This window comes from Hipposideros armiger, unplaced genomic scaffold, assembly GCF_001890085.2.
Source record: "Hipposideros armiger isolate ML-2016 unplaced genomic scaffold, ASM189008v1 scaffold_19, whole genome shotgun sequence".
NCBI classification, from domain to species: domain Eukaryota; kingdom Metazoa; phylum Chordata; class Mammalia; order Chiroptera; family Hipposideridae; genus Hipposideros; species Hipposideros armiger.
In genome coordinates, this window is record NW_017731369.1 from 2,291,708 (window position 1) to 2,313,436 (window position 21,729).

Below are 21,729 nucleotides of genomic sequence, written 5' to 3' on the forward strand. Positions count from 1 at the left end.
AGAGGGCAGTGTCACTGGCCCTCACATGTGGGATCCGAACCGGGGCCCTCTGGCATCCCAAGCCAGTTCTTAACCATCGCACCACTCGGCCGGCCCAATTTCATGCCCTTTTTTAATCCATCTATGTACGTATTCCTTTATCAAACGTTTACTGTGCACTAGGCTACACCAGGCTCTATGCTAAACTAAACGCCAGGGGTCCGAACCGCCATCCCTGCTCTCAGTCCCTCTGAGCCTGAGTAGCACCAGCTGCTAGAAGCAGTGACATCACCTGCCCGGTGGGATAGGGTATGGAATGCCGCTGGCACATGTGAGACCACAGGCCAGGGGGCACTCTTCTGTCCAGGAAGAGAAAAGAGCAGCCCTCATGAGGGAGGTGGGCACAGCTACTGCTTTCCGATCAGGTCCAGCCTGGCGACATGTTATTTTTGCAAACACCTGGATTTGAAAAGGTGGGCTGGAGATCAGCTGGAAGGTGCCCCTGCCCTTGGAGGCCTTTAGGGAAGAGGCAGAGGGACATGTGGCTATCCCAGTGACTGGGAAGCCCCGGGAGGAGACCCCGGAAATGTCACATGTCACTCTGGACAGTCCTACTCAGTGAAGAACCACCGCAGCCAGACGCTGCAGCTCCACTCAGAGAAACACCAGGAGCTCGGTGCAGGGAACGGGGGGATTGGTTGGGGGGCTGGAAACCCCGTCAGACGAGGAATAGCTGAAATAGCCTCCAACGTGCTGAGAGATGGAGAGTGAGGCAGGAAGTGATGGTGAGACAGGGCAACGTTGGTGAGCATTGCTGGGGAGTCTGACGGGGCGCTAGGGTGGGGGGTGGACTGGGCCCCAGTCAGCGTTCTGTGTTCTTGCCCCGGACCGCAGGCACTACCGCTGCCGGTCACTCCTCAACGTCAGGTCTCCCTCCACTGGCCCCTGTCTCCCCAGTGGGACCCGGGGTCAGGAGCTGGGCGCCTGGAGGGGAGTGTGCGGAAGGACCACCTCCTCGGTTGAACACACAGGCTTGGGAGTCGGCCAGATTGGGGTCCAAATTCCCCCCAGCATTTAACTGATTGTACAATTTTAGACAATTACCCCCACCTCTCTGAGCCTTGGTTTCCTAGCTGTGGAATAAGGATAATGCTCCCTCTCGATGCGTTCTGGTTCTCAGGGCTGCCTTGATATTAAATGAATCTGTGTGCCACAATACCTGCGTTCTTCACAGCACCTGGCACCCAGTGGTCTTGTGGCAAGGACAGGTACTCTCATCTCCATCGTTAGCATCTTCGTGCATGGACTTCTGGCAAGGGTTTTAGATGATACCTGCAGAGCAGCAAAAATCATGTGTGTGTGTGTGTGTGTGTGTGTGTGTGTGTGTGTGTGTGTGTTGTGTATGTGTCTGTATGTATTTAAGTAGATAGATTGACTTCTTTGGAAATTTTGACATGCAAATTCCTGGGGTATGAGGTCACTATAGAAACTGGAAGTTCTCTGGAGCATTTGAGGCCAGGTGGAATTGCGCTGCAGCCCTGGGAGGTCCCTGATGGGATGATGGGGCAGGTAGAGAGAGGGAGGACTTGCCTAGGTCCCCAGCCTCAGAGATGGCAGCCACTCGTTTCTCGCCTTGGATTTTAATCCTGGGGCCAGCTGGTTTGCCTTCTGAGAGAGCAGATATTTCTAAATGTGTGTGCATGGCAGGAGCAAAGCAGGGCGAAATGTGTCCCCAACACCCGTCTTGCACCCAGGCCTTTTTGAGCATTGAGGGCTGCGTTAGGCACCTCACTCACAGTCTTCTAAAAACGTCAGTGGATTTCCCACTGGTCTCCCAGGCCTCAGCTCACCCCCACTCCCCAAACTTCCAGGATCCCCTTTGAGGACGTCATGACACTACATTGTGTTCCCTGGGGTGTGACCCCGAGAGAGCCGGGGTTCAGGTTGGGCTCTGTATGCACGCAGCCTTCAGGGTGAGGCCTGCCTGGCCTCGGCCAGTGTGCTGGGAACTTCTGGCTTCTCAGAGGCTCGCACAGCCCACCTGCCTCAGGCTATTGCATCAGCTACTGCTCCACAGGGCTGTACCAAAGATTCCATGAATCAAGAAGAAAATGGTGTGCTGGGAGGAAGCAGCGTGTCCACAATTCCACTGAGTGTGTGTTGTGTCTCTTCCAGACAAGGCGGCCGACCCAAGTCCCCAGAACTGCCTCCCCCATTTCCCATGTCCACCCTCTCACCTGCCTAGCTGGTCCCTGGTGTGACACAGCCACACCCCAGGAAGAGAAAGGGATCCTCTGCCATCTGGATGCTAAACAATTTGTGTACTTGCAGAGCCTCGGTCAAGTCCAGTTTCTCCCCTCATTAGCTCTGTGATCTATGGCAAGTGACCTGACCTCTCTGGGCCTCCATTTCCCATCTGTAAATGGAGGTTTCAGAACCAGCCTGATCCCCTTAATGTGAAGCTTAAATGTTTGGTGCTTGAAACCTGAAGCTCATTGGAGGTCCTCAGGATGCTGAAGGCCTCACCTGCTCTCCCATGACTCGCTGAGCCTAGAGAAGGCCCGGCTGTCTTTTCTCCCTCCTGAGGGTGGTGGTCAGGCCTCTCATAGACTGGCCCGCTGCTCTCCCTCCCATCCCAGGCCAGCCTGGCATGCCAACCGAGGCTGGTGCTGCTCGCCAGATGCTCAGGGCAGGTGCTCTGCTGACCCTCGCCTGGTCCACTGGGCCTGGCTAACCCCCAAGCGCCTAGCCTCTAAACCTCTGCTCAACACACCCACTTCCCCCCACCCAAACTCGTCAGACTGGACTTTTGGAGCAGGGCCAGGAGCCATCCGCAGACCTGGAGCTGGGCTGGGCCTAGGTGAGGAAGGAAGTCTGCCCGCCTCTTCCTCTTCCTCCGCGTCCATATCCCCTTGCTCGGTCCTATGTGAGCTGCCATAATGGAGCCAATAGGAGGCTGAGCTCCAGGCTAGGCCGGAGGGCGCCCTGCCTCAACCGCCCGTGTGCAGCAGGGCACGTGCCCATCCTTGGGCACTGGGTCCACGGACCTGGCTGTGAATCCTTGCTCTGCATCTCCTAGCTGCCTGAACTCAGATGGGCCGCTGAGGTTCTTGGGGCCTCACCCTCTCACCTGTAAAGCAGGTGTGATTCTCTCTCATCCCTGAGTGCCTGTCCTAAGGATTACGTAAGCAAGTTTGTGCCCAGTGCACAGCCTAGTAAATGCTTACTAAACCTCAGCCAGTAGTGCTGTAGAACTTAGCTCAGCCCACCAGGCTTTTCTGGGAACTCTGTTCTACATGTTCAGTGTTTGAGTCTCTCCTCAGAACCCTCCAGGGTGGGAGCTGGATTCTGACGGCTGTCACTTTTATCACTATGTATGTGGAGGAAGGTGGGGTGGGAAAGCTCTTACCCAGGGGTTATCTATCTAAACAGTGCATTGTTGGTGGGGACAAATACTGGTTCTGGGAGTGAGAAGATCATACTGTTTTTTGGTATAAAGCATAGATAGACATACAGCACATAAACCATGCAGTGTATTGGGAGAACAATTAGGAAAAAATGTCGAGAAAGCTCCTTGGGGCAGGGGACATCAGATGAGTTTTAAAAAACAGGTTGAGGAGCTCTGAATTCTAAACATAAAGGAGTCCTGGGGCCAGAGGACCAAGAATCAGGTGTGTGAGTATTAGCTGGGACCTGTGTGAAAGCCCCCGTGCCTGGTGAAGGGCGGTCTGCCCTCAGGCTGAGTTGCTGCCATGCCCCATACGTTCTTTCCGCTTCTCTTGACCCTCCTGGCTTCTCAGAGGGCAGTTGGCAGAGGAAGCTGTGCTGGTGGGAGGTGGGAAGCAGCCCTGCTGACTCCACAGCCGCCTCCAGAAGCTATTGCTTCCCTTATGGCGACCTCCTGGGGGCACAGCTCTGCTGTCAGCTCGGCCAGTTACCTAACACTCCTCTCCTATAATGTGGACTGGTGTCATTCATCGGGCCGACTCCATGAGCGAGCCGGTTCTGACACACGGTGCTTAGCACGTTGCAGCTGTCGTTATCCTTCATGCTCACGTTGCTGCTGTTTCCGCATCTGTGGGATGTGACCCTCCTGTGCCTGGTCTCACCTGCGACCTCGGCTGCAGTCAGGTGAGCCAGAGGCAAGGGTCTGGCGTCAGACAAGCCCGGATTCGATTTCTCATCAGCCACTGCTGTGTGAGCAGCTCGAGCAATTAGCTTCTCTGAGCCTCGGTTTCCTCATCTGTTACGTGAGGCTAGTCATCATCACCATACTGTATAGTAATAGTACATTAATTATATAAACATAAAATAATTGATAATTATAATCCTTATTGTGAAAGTAAATGAACAGATGCAGTGCATGCACAACGTGCTGACAAATCGTATCTGCTGTTTTTTCATTATTGTTGTTATTATTATTAATTACCACCATTGGTGTTATTACTGCCGTTAGCAGTGACTGTAAGGAAAAAAAAATGTTATCTGGACACAAGACTAGAAGGATCTGATAAATCAGGAGGGTTGACCCAAACTACAAATAAACGGCCTATAATTTTTATTTTTTGTAAATCAGTCTATACATTTGCCCCTCAGTTCTGGCCAATCAAAGATGAGAATGGCTTTGCATTCCCAACCTAAGCCCCTGTATTAGTCAGCTCGGACTTCCATAACAATATTACAGACAGGGCGGCTTAAACAATAGAAACTTATTTTCTCACAGTTCTGGAAGCTGGAACTCTGAAATTGAGGTGCAGGCAGGGCTGGTTTCTTCTGAGGCCTCTCTCCTTGGCTTGCCGACGGCCGTGTTCTCCCTGTCCTCACATGGTCTTCCCTCTGTGTGTCTGTGTTCTAATCTCCTCTTATAAGGACAGCGGTCACATTGGATAGGGCCACTCTGATGACCTCATTTACCTCAGTCACCTCTTTAAAGGCCCCATCTCCAAATACAGTCACATTCTGAGCGGCTGGGGGTTAGGACGTTATCATATGAATTTGAGGTAGGAGCATTTCAGCCCATAAACCTCCCTCCCCACCAAGGTTCAAAAGACGGAAGGAACATTGATTCGATAGCCTGGGTTCAGCGGCCAGGACGGATGAAGTTCCTGGGAGCTGGATGGCCGGCCCCTTCTGCTGCCATAAGGATGCCTCTGGACAGGCTCTTCTGTCTGTTTGGCCTCCCAGCCATGCTACAAACGCCAGCTGCTTGTCCTCCCAGCTCCTTGGAAGCTGAGGTGGTTGGAGCAGAGTTGGTGCCACACGCATCTCTCTACCAGAGTGTTGCTCCACCACTTCCCATCAGTGACAGCATGCTGTAAACCTTTCCTTGTCCAGACTAAACCTGACCAGCACCCCTTCTCGTTTTAGGTCGGACTATGATGACTGGAGACCGTCTCTGGCCAGCTTGCTTCAACCCATTCCATTCCCCAAAGAGTAAGTCCCGCACATGTCTCTGACATGAGAAAAGCCTCAGTTGTCCACTGAGGCCTTACCTGGGGGACCAGTCGTGTCACAGGATGGAGCAAGTCACCCTGGGAACATCATGGACAGAAGTGGGAGATGGAGATTTGGGTTCTCAGCTATGGGACCCTGGGGAAGGCATACCCCCCCACACCTCAAAAAATGAGCTGAGAATGCAAACAGAGCCACCACCCCCATGTGCATTTGCGCAGTAAAGTTAGAGATTTCTGTTATGCTTCAGATGGGAATAGGAGTACCTGCCCGACTCTCTCTGAGTCCATGGTAAAAACCAAAAGATGATGCGTGTGGAATTGCTTTATATGTCATACAGCGATATGCTGGAAGCTCTCCTGTTATGTGCATTATGATTATTAGGTCATGCTCCACAGTGAGTTGGCCAGAAATGGACCCTCTGTCTCTCTCTTGCCAGCCCTTATCCCGATATTGAATTTATCACAGGAAAATAGGGAGAAAACTGCCTGATGGATAAATAATGACCGAGGAGAAGATTTGTCTAAAGAACCAGGCCCTGAAATACCTCCAGGTCTCTGTTTTGATAGATGTGAGAAAGCCAGGCCTCAGGAGGCAGCTGGGGCTCTCTCAGGAGCCGATTAACGAGCCTGTGTTTATGAAATGTGGCTCTCCGAGGGGGACATTACACTCAGTAATTGCCCCATTTGCTGACTTGGCCGGTCCCTGGGGCCCCCGGGAGTTGAGACCGGAGAAATCTGACTCCTGAGAGCCTCTACCGTCTCTAAGAGCAGTGGCGTCATTGGCTGCAGCCACTGTCCCCACAGCCCTGGGGACACACTTGACAGTGGGCCCATGATGCAATTCACTAGGAGAATCGTCCCTGATCACCACCCTGATGTATGGCTTTAATTAGTGTGACCGCACCTTGATTGTGGAACAATTAACAAACACACCTGGGCCCCTGGTGCCCACATGCAGACAGACACACACACTCACATGCACCCTGGTTAGCGCACTCCTGTTTACAGGGATGGTTTTGGGGGCATGGGGCTCAGTCTGTTCACTCATCAAAGGAGGCCTTTGTTTTGCAGCTTCAAGCAGGGACAGAATGTTGGGGTTTCATTCTCAATTCCCTCTTCATTCTTTGAGGCAGACATAACACCTAGCCGTCCTCAGAGGAGGATCTCTGGACCCTTGTGCCGTTTGCAAAATGCTCTGCTAACTGCACTTCTCCCTTTGTTTTTGTTACAGAGCTCTCGCACACGAGAAGTTCACCAAGTGAGTATTTGGGCAACGCCCTCATTACCTTCTCCTGGTATGAATGTCCTCCGTCCTGAGGTCATCCCCAGTGGCCAGCCCTCCTTCCGGCCCATTCTCCTGCCACGTGCATTCTGGGAGGCAGCGATGGCTCCTCTGGGAAGTTCTCCTGCAGCACACACCCAGGCCCGCCTGGGCGTTTGTTCATCCCGCCAGCTCACTGGGCTCCCCGCCCCTTTCTGCCCTCCTCTCAGTCCCCCGTTCTGGTCCACCTGAGCCAGGACCCTGGGAATCACTGCTCCCACCCGCTCTCTTTCAGGGAACTGAAGTACGTGATTCAGAGGTTCGCTGAAGACCCGAGACAAGAGGTGAGGCCTCTCTTTCTCCTCGTGAGCCCACTGTCAGGGCTACAGAAGGACGCCTGTGGGCCTCTCCAAGCCTGTGGCTCCATCAGAGCTCCTTGTCCCCCATGGGCATTCAAAGGCTCCTTGCCTTGTGCATAAACACAGCCCTTGCCCGAGTGTTTCAGCCCGGCCCATGATGTCACTGTTTTACAGTAAACGCAGGCTAACCATAATGGTTTCCCAATGGCTGGCGGTTTCTCCTTGGGTCGCATGCCTTGATTTGGGGCGGGCTGGCACGGGGGTTCACAACCAGCTCTGAAACGGCATCGGCTCCTCTGTGGTCCTGCTGTTGTGAGAATCGGAGGGAAGAAATCTGAGCCGGGTTTCATTTCCTGGGCATGGTGGCCGAGGGCCTCCCTGAGTAGCCATTCTGTCCCTCAAACAGCTGGGCTTCAGGGGTTCAGGGGGAGCGCAGCCTTCCACCTGGAGCCTGTGTGTATGAGCAGTGACGCAGAGGGGGCTGAGAACCCACCACAGCCATTCTCCTTCCATTGCATCAGTGTAACGACAACTTGATTAGGTGCTCACCCTGTGTCATGCACGTGCTTTTCTCATTTAATCCTCACAACTCTATACGTAGGTTCTATTATAGAACCCATTTTACCGCAGAATTATCGTCCTCGTGGAGTAGAAAAAAACTTGTTTAACTTCATCCCCAACGTCACACAACTGGTACATGGCTGAGGCAGGATTTGAACCTAGAGAGTCTGGCTCCAGAGCCTGTGCAGTAATCAGCTCTGCAGCATGAACACTGGGCCAGGCAGGGCTGCAGAGAAAGAAGGCTGCTTGCCCTGCCCTGATGGGCTGGCCCTGCCCTTCACTGTGCATGTGGATTCCAGGATGTGAAGGGGTCTGGCTCCGGGGAGCCAGGGGAGCACCACCCAGGACACGTACCCCCTGTGGAGTGATAGGATAAGGATGGGTAGAGGAGGGAGCGAGTTATTCTCAAAGGAGCCAGACTATATTCCCTTCAGGCCACACTGTGAAACCTAGTTCTAGAAGGATCTAGAATAATCGAGTTCTAAAACACCATGATTCTAAACCCAGATTCCAAAAGTGATCTCAGGCACAGTGGGAAAAAGCAGAACCAGTAGATCTAGGGAGCTTTTAACCGGCTGGTACCAGTCATGGTCTCCACTGTTCTTAGGATTCTCAGAACTCTCCTGGAAAGTGAGCCTTTATTTCACACACAAACTTTGAAGTTTGAAGAATAAAAGTGGTACCAGCTGCTTCCCAGAGCAGAGAGGCAGAGCCAAGTGCTGGGGGGGAATTTCCAAGCGGGGGTAACATCCGGAGGCCCAGGGCGCTGGTGAGAGCGGAGCCCCTGCCCCAGCAGGCCCCTCGCCCCCCTCTCCTGTTGGCCAGAGTTGTTCTCTTGTAAGTTCTTTGCTATGTTTGATGAATAGGGTTCCAGGCTCTTGATTCCTTATTCCTTTGAAGTCGATAAGTTAACATTTGATACTCTTCCAACTCAGAAAAATCAAAGGTCCACTGCCTGTGTTTTCTGTTTACTTGTGTGGGTTGTGATCAGTTGACTATCTGTGAGTAAGTGGGCTGTTGGCAGCTCTTGTCCTCCATTCCTGAAGGAAATGATGGGGCACTTCCCTGAGGTTTCTTCTGCGACGGGCAGGAGAGGAGGAAACAAAGGCCTCTCTCTCTCTCTCTCTCTCTCTCTCTCTCTCTCTCTCTCTCTCTCTCTCTCTCTGCAATTAAAGCAGTGGCTGGGGTGGGTGTGGAATTCCTCCCAAACATGCGGGCGCACACACACGTGTTTGCACACGTGCACGCCCATGTCCAACCACACTGGGAAGGGACTTGAGAGCCACAGAGAGAGCTGTGCTTTGGGCACTGAAATTGCCCCTCACCCTGGATGGAGACTCAGAAGGAGGTGCAGACGGGACCTACCGAGGGGGTGGCGGTCTCAACGAGAGAGAGATGAGCAGGACAGAGATCCAGCGAGGGGCACCGTGCCACGAGGGTGAAGTAGGAAACTCTGGGAGGGAAGAAGGCAGGCACCCCATGAATGAGGGTCAGTAATGGGAGGGGCAGAAACCCAAGGAGTGGGGGGGGGGCAGAGGTTCAGAGAGAAAAGAGGGCAAAGAGTTTAGAGAGAGAGGAGTTAATAGAGAGAGAGAGAGGGACAGAGACTAGACAGAAAACAGAAAAAAGAAATGCCCCACACACCCCCAAAAAACCCAAGAGAAAGGGGGGCTGTCTGAGCAGTGGCTTCAGTTTCTCTCTCCCTTGATTTGGCCACAGATTTGCTTCATTTATTGAGGGTAACTAACCAAGCTGGGCCTGGCCCTCCGTCCCACAGAGCTGATGGCATGAGTCCCCCAGTTTATGGATACCGTAGTTTTCCCCAAAAGGCCCTCCTTGGAATTGAGTGAAGACTGGAGGTGGCGGGGAGGTCACTGGACTAAAGAAAGTTCAACACGTTTCTTCACTGCGGGACTTGCCTGAACCTTTCACATAAGTGTGTGTAGATTATCGGTCACTACATTATGGCTGGGTCTGCGAGACACTGACGGACGTACCTTTTGCTCCGTGCAGGTCCACTCGTGCCTGCTGAGCGTGCGGGCTGGCAAGGACGGCTGGTTTCAGCTCTACAGCCCTGGAGGGGTGGCCTGCGATGATGACGGGGAGCTGTTCGCCAGCATGGTACGTGGAGCAGGGCCCCCTGGACTAGAGCAGCAGGCGGGCACTGGGGTCGCGTCTCCTCACAGTGAAAGACCTCCCCCTAACCTCTGTGGCCAGCCAAGGAATTTCCAGGCCAAAATGATGATGATGGTGACGATGGCAATGAGGACAATCATAGTGTCACATTCTCGCTTCTTACCTGAACAGGCACCTAGTCAGGGGCTTGGGATTCTGCTGTCACTCCGTCTCAGCAGTGTGAGGAGGTGACACTGTTACCCCACTGTATAGACAAGGACGCTGAAGACCAAGGTATTGACTGCCCAAGCTCACACTGTTAATCATAGTGGCAATGCTAAGTCTCCAAGGGTATGAGTCCTTAATGTATACGGGGATCCTAGGAGGCACTGCAGGTCCACCAGCTCATCTCATCCTTGCAGTGAGAACCCAAGGTCAGGATGTTCGTCCCACTTTGGAGATGAGAGATGTGTGGTCACCAAACGAAGAGCTGCGCACCCATGGTGACTTCCGGCACTTTTTTTTTGTGCTGGGCACCTGTGTCTAACACCTCCCATGCACTATCTCTTACTCCCCCAGCAACCCTATCCCTTAACTACACCCGTGTTGAACCAGGTCTGGAGAGGTACAGTGGCTTCGCTGAGGTCACACAGGCCTTCAGCCTCCCAGCCTCTCCCTGGACCCAGGCCCAAGATGTCCAGAGCTGGCCCCTCCTTCCAGTGGCAGAGTGTCCGTCTCCTGAAAGGAGCACCGACTTCCCTCCCCCAGGATAGATGCTCCCTCCAGGTGGCTGGTAACCTGGGCTCTCCGGCCTGTTGACAAAACCAACGTGTGTCCGCAGTCCTGAGCCTGAGCACGTGTCAGCCATGCCTGGTTCAGGTGACAGCCCTGCTACGTGCTAGCTTGATGATCTCGGGCCGGGAGCCTGCCTCTGTGCCTCAGCTTCCTCGTCTGTAAAACGGGGAGTGTAGTATTGGCTTCTCGGGGTGACCATGGTAATTACTGCACTAATAGATGCAAGGTGCCCCGCCAGGGCCAAGCATACAGTCAGTGCTCGGAAGTGATGGCTGTGGTGGTTCTCATCTCTGCTGGGCAGCCATTCAGCATGCGAGCGTCTCACAGCTCTCTGCAGTGAACTTAGTGGTGATGTTTCTGCTGTGACGACACATCCAGGTGCTGCCTCTGGAACCTTTCTTGAAAGGAACTTATTTTTAGGTCCTTTTTCTTACGCACTTGCTCTCTGTTCCTTGCCTGCTGCCTGATGAGTTCCTTTTGAATGCCCTGTGCATCCTGGAAGTCCCAGCCCTGCCTGCACCACCTCTCCCGGGGCTCCTCTGACGTCACAGCTTTGCCATGGCAACGTCCAGTGGTCCCCCCCACCCCTTAATGTGAGAGAGACTTCAGGGAGCTGGCAGCTTCCTAGCCTAAGAGATTGCATTTGTGTGCCAGAGTTGTTAATGATGGAGCAGAAAAAAATATACATGGGAAGGAAGGAAGCAAGTAGCCCCTGGGACAGCGACTCATCGTTTCCATGGAGATGCATGGCAAGGAAGGGGTTCCCTTGATCAAGCTGCCATTTCCACGATGGGAGGGCATTTGCTATTGTGTGAAGTCAGGGGGAGAGCAAACAAGGTGTTGGAGCCCCCAGCCCTGTTGGTTGCTGACCCCTGCCTGCCCTTGGGGCCCATCTCCAGGTACACCAGAAAGCAGCACCGTTTTCTTAATGGTTGCCCCACATCTAATGCAAGACGGAGCAGAATTTGCCAGTTCTTGTATTTCTGGGGCAGGTGATCACTCAGAATAGCTTAGGAGCTCACAGAGGGCTGTGGGAAGGGCAGGGCTCTGTACCGTCCCACGTGAGACTGGGCCTGTACACCCCAAGCAAGCGCTGCCCGGAAGTTTCTACCAGGTTCAACAGGGCTGAGAAACCGGAGGGTCGGATGTCAGCAGAGTCATTGTGGGGAGGGGGCTTCTGTGTGTGGGGGTTGGGGAGTGCGGTAATATGTACATACATAAATGTACCATCGTAACCATTTTCAAGTGCACAGTGGCGTTAAGTACGTTCACATTGTTCCGCAGCCATCACCACTGTCCGTCTACGGAACTTTTTCATCTTCCCAAACTAAAACTGCACCCACTAAACACTTAGCCCCCCATCTCCAGCCCAGCCCTGGCACCCGCCATTCTACTTGCTGTCTCTGAATCTGACTGCCAAAGGCCCCTCCCATGAGAGGAATCCTACAGGATTTGTCCTTTTGGGACCGGCATACTTAGCACGATATCCTCGCCGTTCATCCCCATGGGAGCATGTGTCAGGGAGGGGCCTTCTGAATATCCCGGGCGCTGGTGGTCATGTCAGATCTCAGTGTCCAGATAGGGCACGGGGTGGGTCTGACCTGCGTCTCCTGGTTTTGCAAACCTGCCGCACACGGGACGCAGGCACCACAGGCCACAGCCTCACAGCGGTCACTGCCCTTCACCTGGCCCGTCTCTCCTCCCAGGTGCACATCCTCATGGGCTCCTGTTACAAGACCAAAAAATTTCTGCTCTCCTTGGCGGAAAACAAGCTGGGACCCTGCATGCTCCTGGCGCTGAGGGGCAACCAGACCATGGTGGAGGTAAGGAGTGGGCCCGAGGCCCGCAAGGCTGCTGGCTCAACCAGCCCCTCATCCTCGGAGACTGAGCACCGGGCCCAGCGCTATGACAGGAGCTGGACGAGGCACGTGCAGCCCCAGTCCTCTTGAGCTTAGCGAGCACGAGGCCTTCGTCAAACAGTTTATTGACGGCACTTACGATCTGTGTCATCCAAGGGCTCTGTTCTGTGTGTCTACTGCTGCGTCACAGACCACCCCAAATGGGGGCTTCAAACCATAACACTCATTTATTATGCTCATGGGCCTTGGAGTGACCATTTCTCACTCTGGGTCTCTCCTGGGTTCACAGTCAGGTGGGGCTGGGCTGGCTCATCGCTAAGGCTTCTCCACTCCACCAGCAGAGGCCGGAGCAGCGGGGGTGCCCAGGCGTCTCCACACGGCAGCTTGGGGTAGTAGCATCCCCAAGGAGCACGACCCGGCCCCAGTCCCTCTTACCTCCTCTCCCTGCTCTTCTCTACCTCCCTGCAAAGTCCCCAGAGCCACTGTTCAAACAAAGGCCAGCCAGAAGCCATCTCGCTTTCCCTCACTTACCCTCGGAAGTTAGGCAGCATCTGTTCTGCCACTTCTGCCCATTAGAGGTCAGTCCCCAAGCCTGGCCCATAGTCAAGGCGACAGGTGTTAGACCTCACTTAGCAGAAGAGAGCAGGACCACCAGGGCTTCCCATGTAAGTGGTAAAGACTTGAAGGACTTAAAGAGGAGAAGTTAGCGAGAGGCAGGAGGGGAGCCTTCTAGGCTGTGGGGAAGGCCCCACAGCACGAAGCGGCTTTGTGGAAAAACAGGGAGGCCGGGGCACCAGAGCATAGTGAGTCCAGGGGCGAGAGACTCAGGATGCTGGCAGACAAGTGTGAAGAGCCTACTAGGTGCCCGAAAGTCCTGGTGAGGAGCTTGGAGTTTAGCCCAAGTGCTTCTCCTGAGTGCCTTGTGCGGGAGCTTGGGGGAAGAGGGGTGAGCGGGGAGCTGTGGTGTGAGGGCCTGGCTCTCCTGAGTGAGAACTCACAGGAAAAGGGACCCCCGGCAGGAGAGGAAGGAAAGGAGTGTGCGTGTACAGCTGCCTGAGGCCCTCTCGGAGGTGGCGTGGTGCACACTTCCCCAGGCTCCAGTTCAGTCCAGACAGCAAGTCTGAGCACCTGCTGTGTGCCAGGCACCTGGTGAAGAACCAGGGATAAAAAGAGGTGTCTCATCTTTGAGCCTGGCTCCTACACGCATTTACCAAGAACCTGCTGTGTGTTCAGCTGGGCGTTCACGAACATTCCCATTGTATAGATGGGAAGCTGGGGTAGGTGATTTGCCCAGTGTCACACAGCCAGAAATGCAGAGGCGGGGCTGCAGATTTTCAAACTAACCCCCCCTGGGGTGCACGTGGTGCATTGAGCTTATCTATAGACCACCTTTCCAGGGCATGGGGGACTGTCGGGAGGGGCTGTTTGGCCCTCTGTCCCATCAAGGGGAAGCCCCACCTGGAGTCGCAGCCGGTAACACGCCTCCCACTCTCTGCAGATCCTGTGCTTGATGCTGGAATACAACATCATCGACAACAACGACACGCAGCTGCAGATCATCTCAACCCTGGAGAGCACCGGCGTGGGCAAGCGCATGTACGAGCAGCTGTGCGACCGGCAGCGGGAGCTGAAGGAGCTGGTGAGCCCACGGCCAGGCTGGCCGGAGAGCGCGGTGGGGTGCCGTGCGGCACAGCCCAGGGGCCGCTGCACCTGTGGGGGCCTCTAGCTCATGGAATCCCCCTCCAGATCCAAAGAGGTCAAGATAAGTACCTGCCACTTTCCAGATCATCAAAGAGAGTCACAGAGAGGTCAGGTCAGTGGCCTGAAGAAGTCACAGTTTATTCAGGTCCTGACCGGGACTGCATCCTGTGTCACCCCCAGAGCCATGCATGGCAGTCACTGTCTGTGTCCACACTCCCATTTCGGTGCATAGGGCTCAACTTCCAAACGCCAGCACCTGCACCTCTTGGCCACAGAGCTTTCTCTGTCCACACTCATGCACAGCAGGACGGAAGTGGTGAGGAATTCACAGGCCCTGGTCTCCTGGGGCAGCCCTCCACCAGTGACTAATGGGAGAGGCTGGGTAAACACTCCAGCCCCCATAGCTCTGAGACATGACACCTCCACCATTTCCCGGAGGCCCGCAGTGGTAGCTGGAGTGACAACACCCCCTTCCACCAGTGGCCTTCCGTCTCACTTCCCCACTCCCCTGCTGGTGATTCTTGGGATCATGTCTTGAATAAACCACCTGTGCTCAAACCTTGTCTCAGGGTCTGCCCCTGAGATTAAGACCACCACGTTGCCCTCTATCACCAACAAATGAAAATGGCACCCTGAGTGGTGTTAATAGGAGCGGGGTGCAGGGAGGAAACTCAGGGGAAAGAACGCGTCTTAATCAGCCTGTTTCTGTTGCAGCAAAGGAAAGGCGGGCCCACCAGGCTAACACTGCCCTCCAAGTCCACAGTGAGTTGGTTTTGTTCTCTCTCCGGGGCCAGGTGGAGGGAAGCAGGTGGGTTGGTTCTCCCTGCTGGGGAATGGCAGTCTGTGTCTGTGGAGGGGGATGGGGGAGGTGGGCAAGGACCCCATAGTACTTGACAGGCCAGCTACTCTAGGAAAAAAACGGGGTTCCAGGAAACCAAACATGACAAAGATTATTGATATTAATGTTAATGTTGTCAGTTATTATTAATAATAGTTACTATACATTGAGCATTTATGTGTTGTTTGTTCATTTTATCCTCTAACAACCCTGTAAGGTTGGTGCCTCTTCCCACCCCATTTTGCAAGGATCTTAATTCCTTGTATCCTGCTGCTCCAGTATCCTTGGCACATGGCTTTCATCTCATGGGCCAAAAAAAGGCTGCTCAAGCTCCAGCCATCTTGTCTCCATTCCAGCCAGCAGGAAGAAGGAAGAGGCAAAGATGAACATGGAAGGACCTTTAAGGACCTTCATGGAAGTTCCACCTGACACATACACTTATATACCATCGTCCAGGTTTAGCACATGGTCACACTTAGCTGAGAAATTAGCCTTAATTCAGGGCAGCCAGGTACAGCTAAAACTCAAGAATTCTATTACTAAGATAGAAGGAACAACAGATATTACCTTCAACAACCTCATAGTCTAGGGCTCAGATATTGATCGACCTCCACAGTCCTGAGAGTTGAGGGGGACCTCGGTGTTCCCATGTGGGAAATGGGCACAGGCTGCTGCCTAGGAAAGTGAGGTGTGTGTTTAGACACACACACATGCACGCATGCGCCTGGAGGAGGGACGTGGCCTCGGAACACCCCAGTTGGTGACTAGGGTGTGAGTCACAGCACTGACGGCTTTCTCCTCCGCCCAACAGCTGCCACCCACAGGGACAGCCCCTCCCTCCCTGACACCCGTCTGGGCCCAGCCCATCAAGTCATGCCATCACCTCAGCTCCTGGGGATTTGCTACCCCAACAACAGCTCTGCGGGGCAAGGGAAAGGAGGTGGGAAGGCTCAGGGTCTTGGGGAGCTCCCTGCAGCCTCAGGCAGCCCTATGACCCCAACTGCCGGTCTGTTTGCAGGACGCAGACTTGGCCCGTTTGCTGAGCTCTGGCTCCTTCGGCAACCTGGAGAACCTCAGTTTGGCCTTCACCAATGTAACCAGTGCCTGCGCTGAGCACCTCATCAAACTGCCTTCTCTCAAGCAGCTGAACCTGTGGTCCACTCAGGTACATACTGCCCACTTCGCACCCTGCTCATGTCCCCTGTCTGCTCCCCCAGCCCCCCTCCTCCCTGCTCCCTGCACTCCTCCGTGCGCCCGCTCCCTGCCCCGTCGTGCCTTGCTTCACGCCCCCTCCTCCATGGCTGGCCTGTCTGCCCAGAGCCCCTGGGCCCAGTCACTTGATCCCCACACCCCCTTCCCAGGCTCAGCACCCACTTCCTGGAGGCCAGAGGAGGTATAGGACCTCGTGAGGCTCAGGGCAGGGACGTGCCAGGCAAAGTCTTGGAGGCAGAGCTGAGAGGCAGAGCTGCGGGTGGTCTGAGCCCCCTTTGTTGTAATAACGACCACAGCACACCGATCCTCGCTACGCGTGCTAGGTCTCACTGGAGCTGTTGAGCGCTTAGATCAGCGCGTGTGGTCCCCGCTCTGCGCCTGTGAAGCGTGGGCCTCACCGTTGCCCATGTTATACAGAAACCAGGTGTTCCCGGCAGCCTGCCTTCCGGGCCCAGCCCTCCCCTCCATACCCCATCCCACTGCCCCACCTGGGGAAAGGTCACCTCAGCTTCCACTCAGAGCCCTCCTTGACAGATGGCAAAACTGACTCTCAGGAAAGGCACCCGTGTGCCCCCGGCAGAAGCTGAACTGGAACCCAGGTCAGGAGAGGCATTTGAGTCTTTGGAGAGGAGTGAGGGCAGCTCAGACCCGGAGGCTGGGAGGGCCGCGGGCCTCGGAGCCAGGTTCTGTCCCCACCCGCTTCCTCCACCACTGCCTCAGCCTCGGGGTCATTTCCCAGGGTGCCCTGGGGGGCCAGAGTCGGTCTCCAGGGCTGAGAGGTTCTGTGCCCCACAGTTTGGAGACGCCGGCCTGCGCCTCCTGTCGGAACACCTCACCATGCTCCAGGTGCTGAACCTGTGCGAGACGCCTGTCACCGATGCTGGCCTGCTGGCCCTCAGCTGTGAGTGTGAAGGGGCTGCCAGGATGGGCGAGGGCCCCCTCCCTTCCTCCCTTCCTCCCTTCCTCTCTCCCTCCCTTCCTTCCTTCCTGTCTTCCTTCCTTTTTTCCTTTTCTTCCTTATTTCCTTTCTTTTTCGCTTCCTTCCTTCCTTTTTTCCTTCCCTCCTTCATTCATTCCTTCAACTTGGCACCATGCACTTGGAAAAATTCAGTTTCTGAACAAGTGTTTATTGAGTACCTACTATGTGCCAGGCACCATTCTAGACACGAGGAACAAAACGGTGAGGGGGGGGGAATAGCCCTACCCTCATGGAACTTAAATTCTAGAGGAAAAAGAAAAAAACAAGTAAGGCCCAGCCCAGACCCCCTGATGCTGTCATAGCCCCTGAGGGACCAAGTTCAAGGAAAGTGCTCCAGGACATTGCTACTGTGCTCCCCTAACCACCTGAGCCATCACCTGGGAGCTGGTGAGAAATGCAAACCCTCAGGCCCTGCCCCAGACCTGCCGACTCAGAAACTGCATTTTAAAAAATGCCTGAGTGATTCTTGGCACATTCAAGTTTGAGAAGCGCTGCCCTAATAGAAGGAGCCACACGGCACTCAGGGAGTCTGGAAATGACCATTCCTGAACCCGAATCTGGAAATGACAATTCCTGAACCCGAATCTGGAAATGACAACTCCTGAACCCGACCCTCATCTACTGAATGGAAACCCTGGGTGATCCTGATCCCGAGAATCTGCATTTCCTGTTTGAGACCCATTGGTGCAGCTGAGAGGCCACGCCTCAGCTAGGAGGCATCAAGGAAGGCTCCCCATGGAGGTGATGAGAGCTGAGTGTGAAAGATAGATGAGTAGGAGTGAGTTAGCCAAGGCAGCAGTGTGCTGGGCAGGGGCCCTGACGCCTACAAGGTTGTTGGCAAATGTGGGATGGCTTGGGAGCAGGAGGGGACAGCGGATAGGGTTAATGCAAAGCAGAGAGGGTCAGGTTTGGAGCCACTGTCACTGGAGTCACACAGTGTGGATGGGGCCCTGGGTGACAATGCAGATTCCTGGGCCTGGCTCCAGACCCTCGCTCAGGGTCTCCGTGAGTGGGACAGGACAGTCACGTGTTTGACAGCCTCCCTGAGCACCTCTTGATGCAAACCAAAGTGTGAGGCCTGCTGTGAGAAGCCAAGGGCTTGAGTCAGCTTCCGGGGTTCCCTCCAGGAGAGGGCCAGGCCCGCTCCATTGGGGCTGGTCTGGGGTGTTGCACTCGAGCTCTGGGGACATCTGGTCCAGGGAGTGGAGGAACACGACAGAAGGACCAGAAGGGATGGAGGCTCAGATGGCAGGGAGAGAACATGGACTCGCTTCAGACCAGAACATGCCTGAAATCGACTTTCTGTACCAAGTGGCCCCATGGCTGTGCCTCCCCTTCCTCATCTCCTAAACGAGGACCTTGGCGTCTGTAGTCACTCCCCCAGCATGACCGTCCCATACCTGCAGCTGCCCCTTGTGGGACCTCACTGACCTAATGACTGTACCTGTCTGTCTGTCCTTGTACAGCCATGAAGAGTCTCTGCAGTTTAAACATGAACAGCACCAAGCTCTCGGCTGACACCTACGAAGATCTGAAGGTAATTCATTCCTCCCTTCCTTTCTTTCCTTCCCTCCCTCCCTCCCTCCCTTCCTCCCACCAGCATCTAGATACCTGCGCTTTGTTCTCTGGGAGCTTATTCTCCACCCGGAAAGGCTATTACACCAGCAGAGAAGCCAACAAAGAAAAGAATGGCAGGTTGCAAAGAGTAATAAAGAGGAAGCCAGCTGGGAATCGATGGATTGGAAATAGGGAGGCCTGTTTGGCAGGGGGTGATCAGGGGCGGTCTGTTCCAAGTCAAGGTCACACACACATAGGCTGAGACCCAAGAGATAAGACAAGGATGCACAGGGCAAAAGGAAGAGCAAGTACAAAGGCCCTGGGGCAGAAAGAGCTGCAAGAATGGACTTTGTAGCAAATGTGACTTGAAAGGGAGAGAGGGGATGGACAGACTGAATGCGCCCTGGTCAGTTGTAGAAGGACTCTGGATATCATCCAAGCTCAGCAGAAAGCTTCAGAGGCTCTAACAGGGTAGTGAATTATGCTTTTCAAAGCTTCTTCTGGCCATTCCATGGAAATCAGATTTTCTGAGGGGGAACAGAAGCAGGGAGAACGTTTACAGGGCTGTGTAGTCACACAGTTAAGAGACTAGACTGGCAGCCTGGGTTGGGTTGGCAAGATGAAATTGGGGAGAGAAAGAGGATCTGAGTGGTGGAAGGCGGGTACATTTTGTTTGTTAAAACACACCTCTTATGGGGGTTGGAGGGGCGAAGACTTTAGCAGCCTCCTGTCACCCCATCATCCTGGGCTTAGTACCAGCTGCCCCCGAAAGAATGGTCAGGGCCGCTGAGAGCCAGCACACAGGGAAGGCAGGGCTGGGCCAGGAGGCACAGATGGTGCCACGAGTGCGCTGGCACCTGTCCCCGCTGCGGGCCACCCGAAGGGGACCCTCCAGCAGCTCTTGTCCAAGACCCTCACTCAGCAGGGCCTCCGCTGTCAGCTCCCACGTCCAGCTCAGCCAAACGTGCAGCCCAGGGCTTGCTCACTGTCCACGCCTGCAGATGCCTTCAGAGCGCCTACTGTGTGCCAGGCCCATGCTGGGGACGTGAACACTGAGGTGCCGCTGGCTAACCCCTGGCCAAGAGGAAGCCCAGCTAATGGGCAGGATAGAGCTCAGGGACCAGAGCAGAGACGGGACGGCCAGCTCCACTCACTGGGGCAGAAGAGCCTTCACAAAAGGAGGGCTCGAGAGTGAGTTTGCCAGACAGGCCGGAAGAGAGAGCCGTCCACAGGGCCTGGAGGGGCATGAAGAGAGGGGTGACGGGTGCAGGAGGGGCCAGGGCAGAGCCAGCCTGGGTGCCCACCCACAGGGTTCAGACCTCAGCATTGTCAACCTCAGGCCCTTGTCAAGAGTGCTGATCCAGGGTCCCCAGACCTACTGGATCCAAATGGGCATTTGAACCCCACCCCCCAAGGATTCTGTGCGCTGGAGAAGCCCTGTGTTACAGTATCCCTGAGTTCAGAGTGCCTAAGGTCTAACTGCTACCGAGGCCAAGCTGGAAAGGAGCCATAGTAAGCCGCTGTGAAGAGGTCGCCTTCAGTCGATGTTTTATTTTCACACATTCGGGAGATGCGTGGTGCCAGCTTGATGGTACTGGCCAGTGACAGCCATCCTCCATGTTGGGGAGCCTCGGGGCAGACTGGAGCCTGCCTCCTTTGGGGAGGCTGCCGAGTGAGCTGCCCAGTCTAGCCAGGTCTTCCCGTTTTTCAAGATAACCTGGAAATCTAGTTTCTTCTGTGCAGCCTCCAAATTGTGAAAGGTTGACTTACATCTTTTATACAAAGCTGCACTGGTGACTGCAGGCCTCAGATTGTAACCTCTGCCTGGGCAGTGGGGGAGCCATGGAGGGTTGTCGAACACAGGACAGAAGCAATGAGGAAGTGTGTGTGTGTGTGTGTGTGTGTGTGTGTGTGCACGTGCATTGCACTCACGTGTGTGTGCGCGTGTATGTTGCACTCACGTGTGCGTGTGTGTGTGTCTGCATGTGTGTGTGTCTGCATGTGTGTGTGCGTGCATGCATTAAAAGATTGCACTGGCCAGTGCGTAGGAAAGCTGAGAATTGGGGAAGTAAAGGTACGAGACCAGTCAGCAGCCTCTCTGTCCAAGTGCGTCCATGGTAGGAAAAAAGCCCAACTGCTTATAAAAGAAGGAAGAGAGGCAGTGCGTCTGGGTGGCAGGAAGCTGCTCTGAAGAACAGCAGGTGGAATTGGGTGGTCACGTGGTCTGAGGCCTGAGAGGGGAGACTGTCTGCGGAGCCCCAGCTACCTGCAGCTTATGGTGATCCAACCTCAGTCACCTGCCCCATTTCTGAGAGTGATGAGGAGAGAAGCAATAGTGAAAGTGAGACTGTTTCCTTCCATAGAGCACATGACACTGTGTGGGCCAGGGCGCTCTGGGCTCGCCATGCGTTTGGTGTTTGATCCCTAGCGTTGAGCCTGGGACTGGACACAGGTTCACCCCACAGATGAGGAAGCTGAGGCTTCAGGAGGTGGGGGGTTGGGGGTCGTCCAAGGTCATGCAGCCAGCAGGCGACCCAGAGCCCCGCTGAGGTGGGGACATGGCATCCCCAGCAGCCTGCCTTCATTAGCCGCCGTTGCCTGCTTTCTCTGGGGCCGGGAACACCCCACCTGCTTTGAGTTCTCTCTGAAGTCACCCAGCTCCGAGCTCCAGGGAGCAGCAGGGTGGGACGGGCACAGCCAGATTCTGGAAGAGACCGGTCCCTTCTTGCTCTCCCGCAGGCCAAGCTGCCCAACCTGAAAGAGGTGGATGTCCGCTACACGGAGGCCTGGTGAAGCCCCGCTCGGCAGGAAGGAGTTTGCAACCGCAACACACAACTTTGACTAATAGCCGTAGAGCAGCCAGTTCTGGGGTCCCACCCCAGTGTCCTGGCTGTGAGATAGATGGGGGAGTCTTTCTGGGGGCAGAGGGCGCCGGGGGAGGGGGTGGGGAGGGGGTCCGTAAGCACGCCCAGCCCCCGCCTAATTCTCTTAGCTTCATAATTGGAACCTTGACCTGATCTAAAATGGACTTTGTAGCAACCAGAGGAGCATCAGCGGGTC

General features: G+C 54.8%; 1 protein-coding gene across 1 annotated transcript in view; it reads left to right on the forward strand.

Moving 5' to 3' along the window:
• The window catches only part of CMIP (c-Maf inducing protein), a 238,680-nt gene that overhangs the window by 215,326 nt on the left and 1,625 nt on the right, over positions 1 to 21,729 (forward strand). Inside the window, exons 11-21 of the mRNA XM_019634902.1 lie at positions 5,347 to 5,412; positions 6,664 to 6,690; positions 6,989 to 7,037; positions 9,627 to 9,734; positions 12,230 to 12,346; positions 13,881 to 14,021; positions 14,798 to 14,845; positions 15,940 to 16,086; positions 16,929 to 17,034; positions 18,579 to 18,649; positions 21,409 to 21,729. The exon at positions 21,409 to 21,729 is cut by the window's right edge and continues 1,625 nt beyond it. Of these exons, the coding sequence (XP_019490447.1) occupies positions 5,347 to 5,412; positions 6,664 to 6,690; positions 6,989 to 7,037; positions 9,627 to 9,734; positions 12,230 to 12,346; positions 13,881 to 14,021; positions 14,798 to 14,845; positions 15,940 to 16,086; positions 16,929 to 17,034; positions 18,579 to 18,649; positions 21,409 to 21,462 (934 nt within the window). The 3' untranslated portion in view covers positions 21,463 to 21,729. The remainder of the gene's footprint in view (positions 1 to 5,346; positions 5,413 to 6,663; positions 6,691 to 6,988; positions 7,038 to 9,626; positions 9,735 to 12,229; positions 12,347 to 13,880; positions 14,022 to 14,797; positions 14,846 to 15,939; positions 16,087 to 16,928; positions 17,035 to 18,578; positions 18,650 to 21,408) is intronic.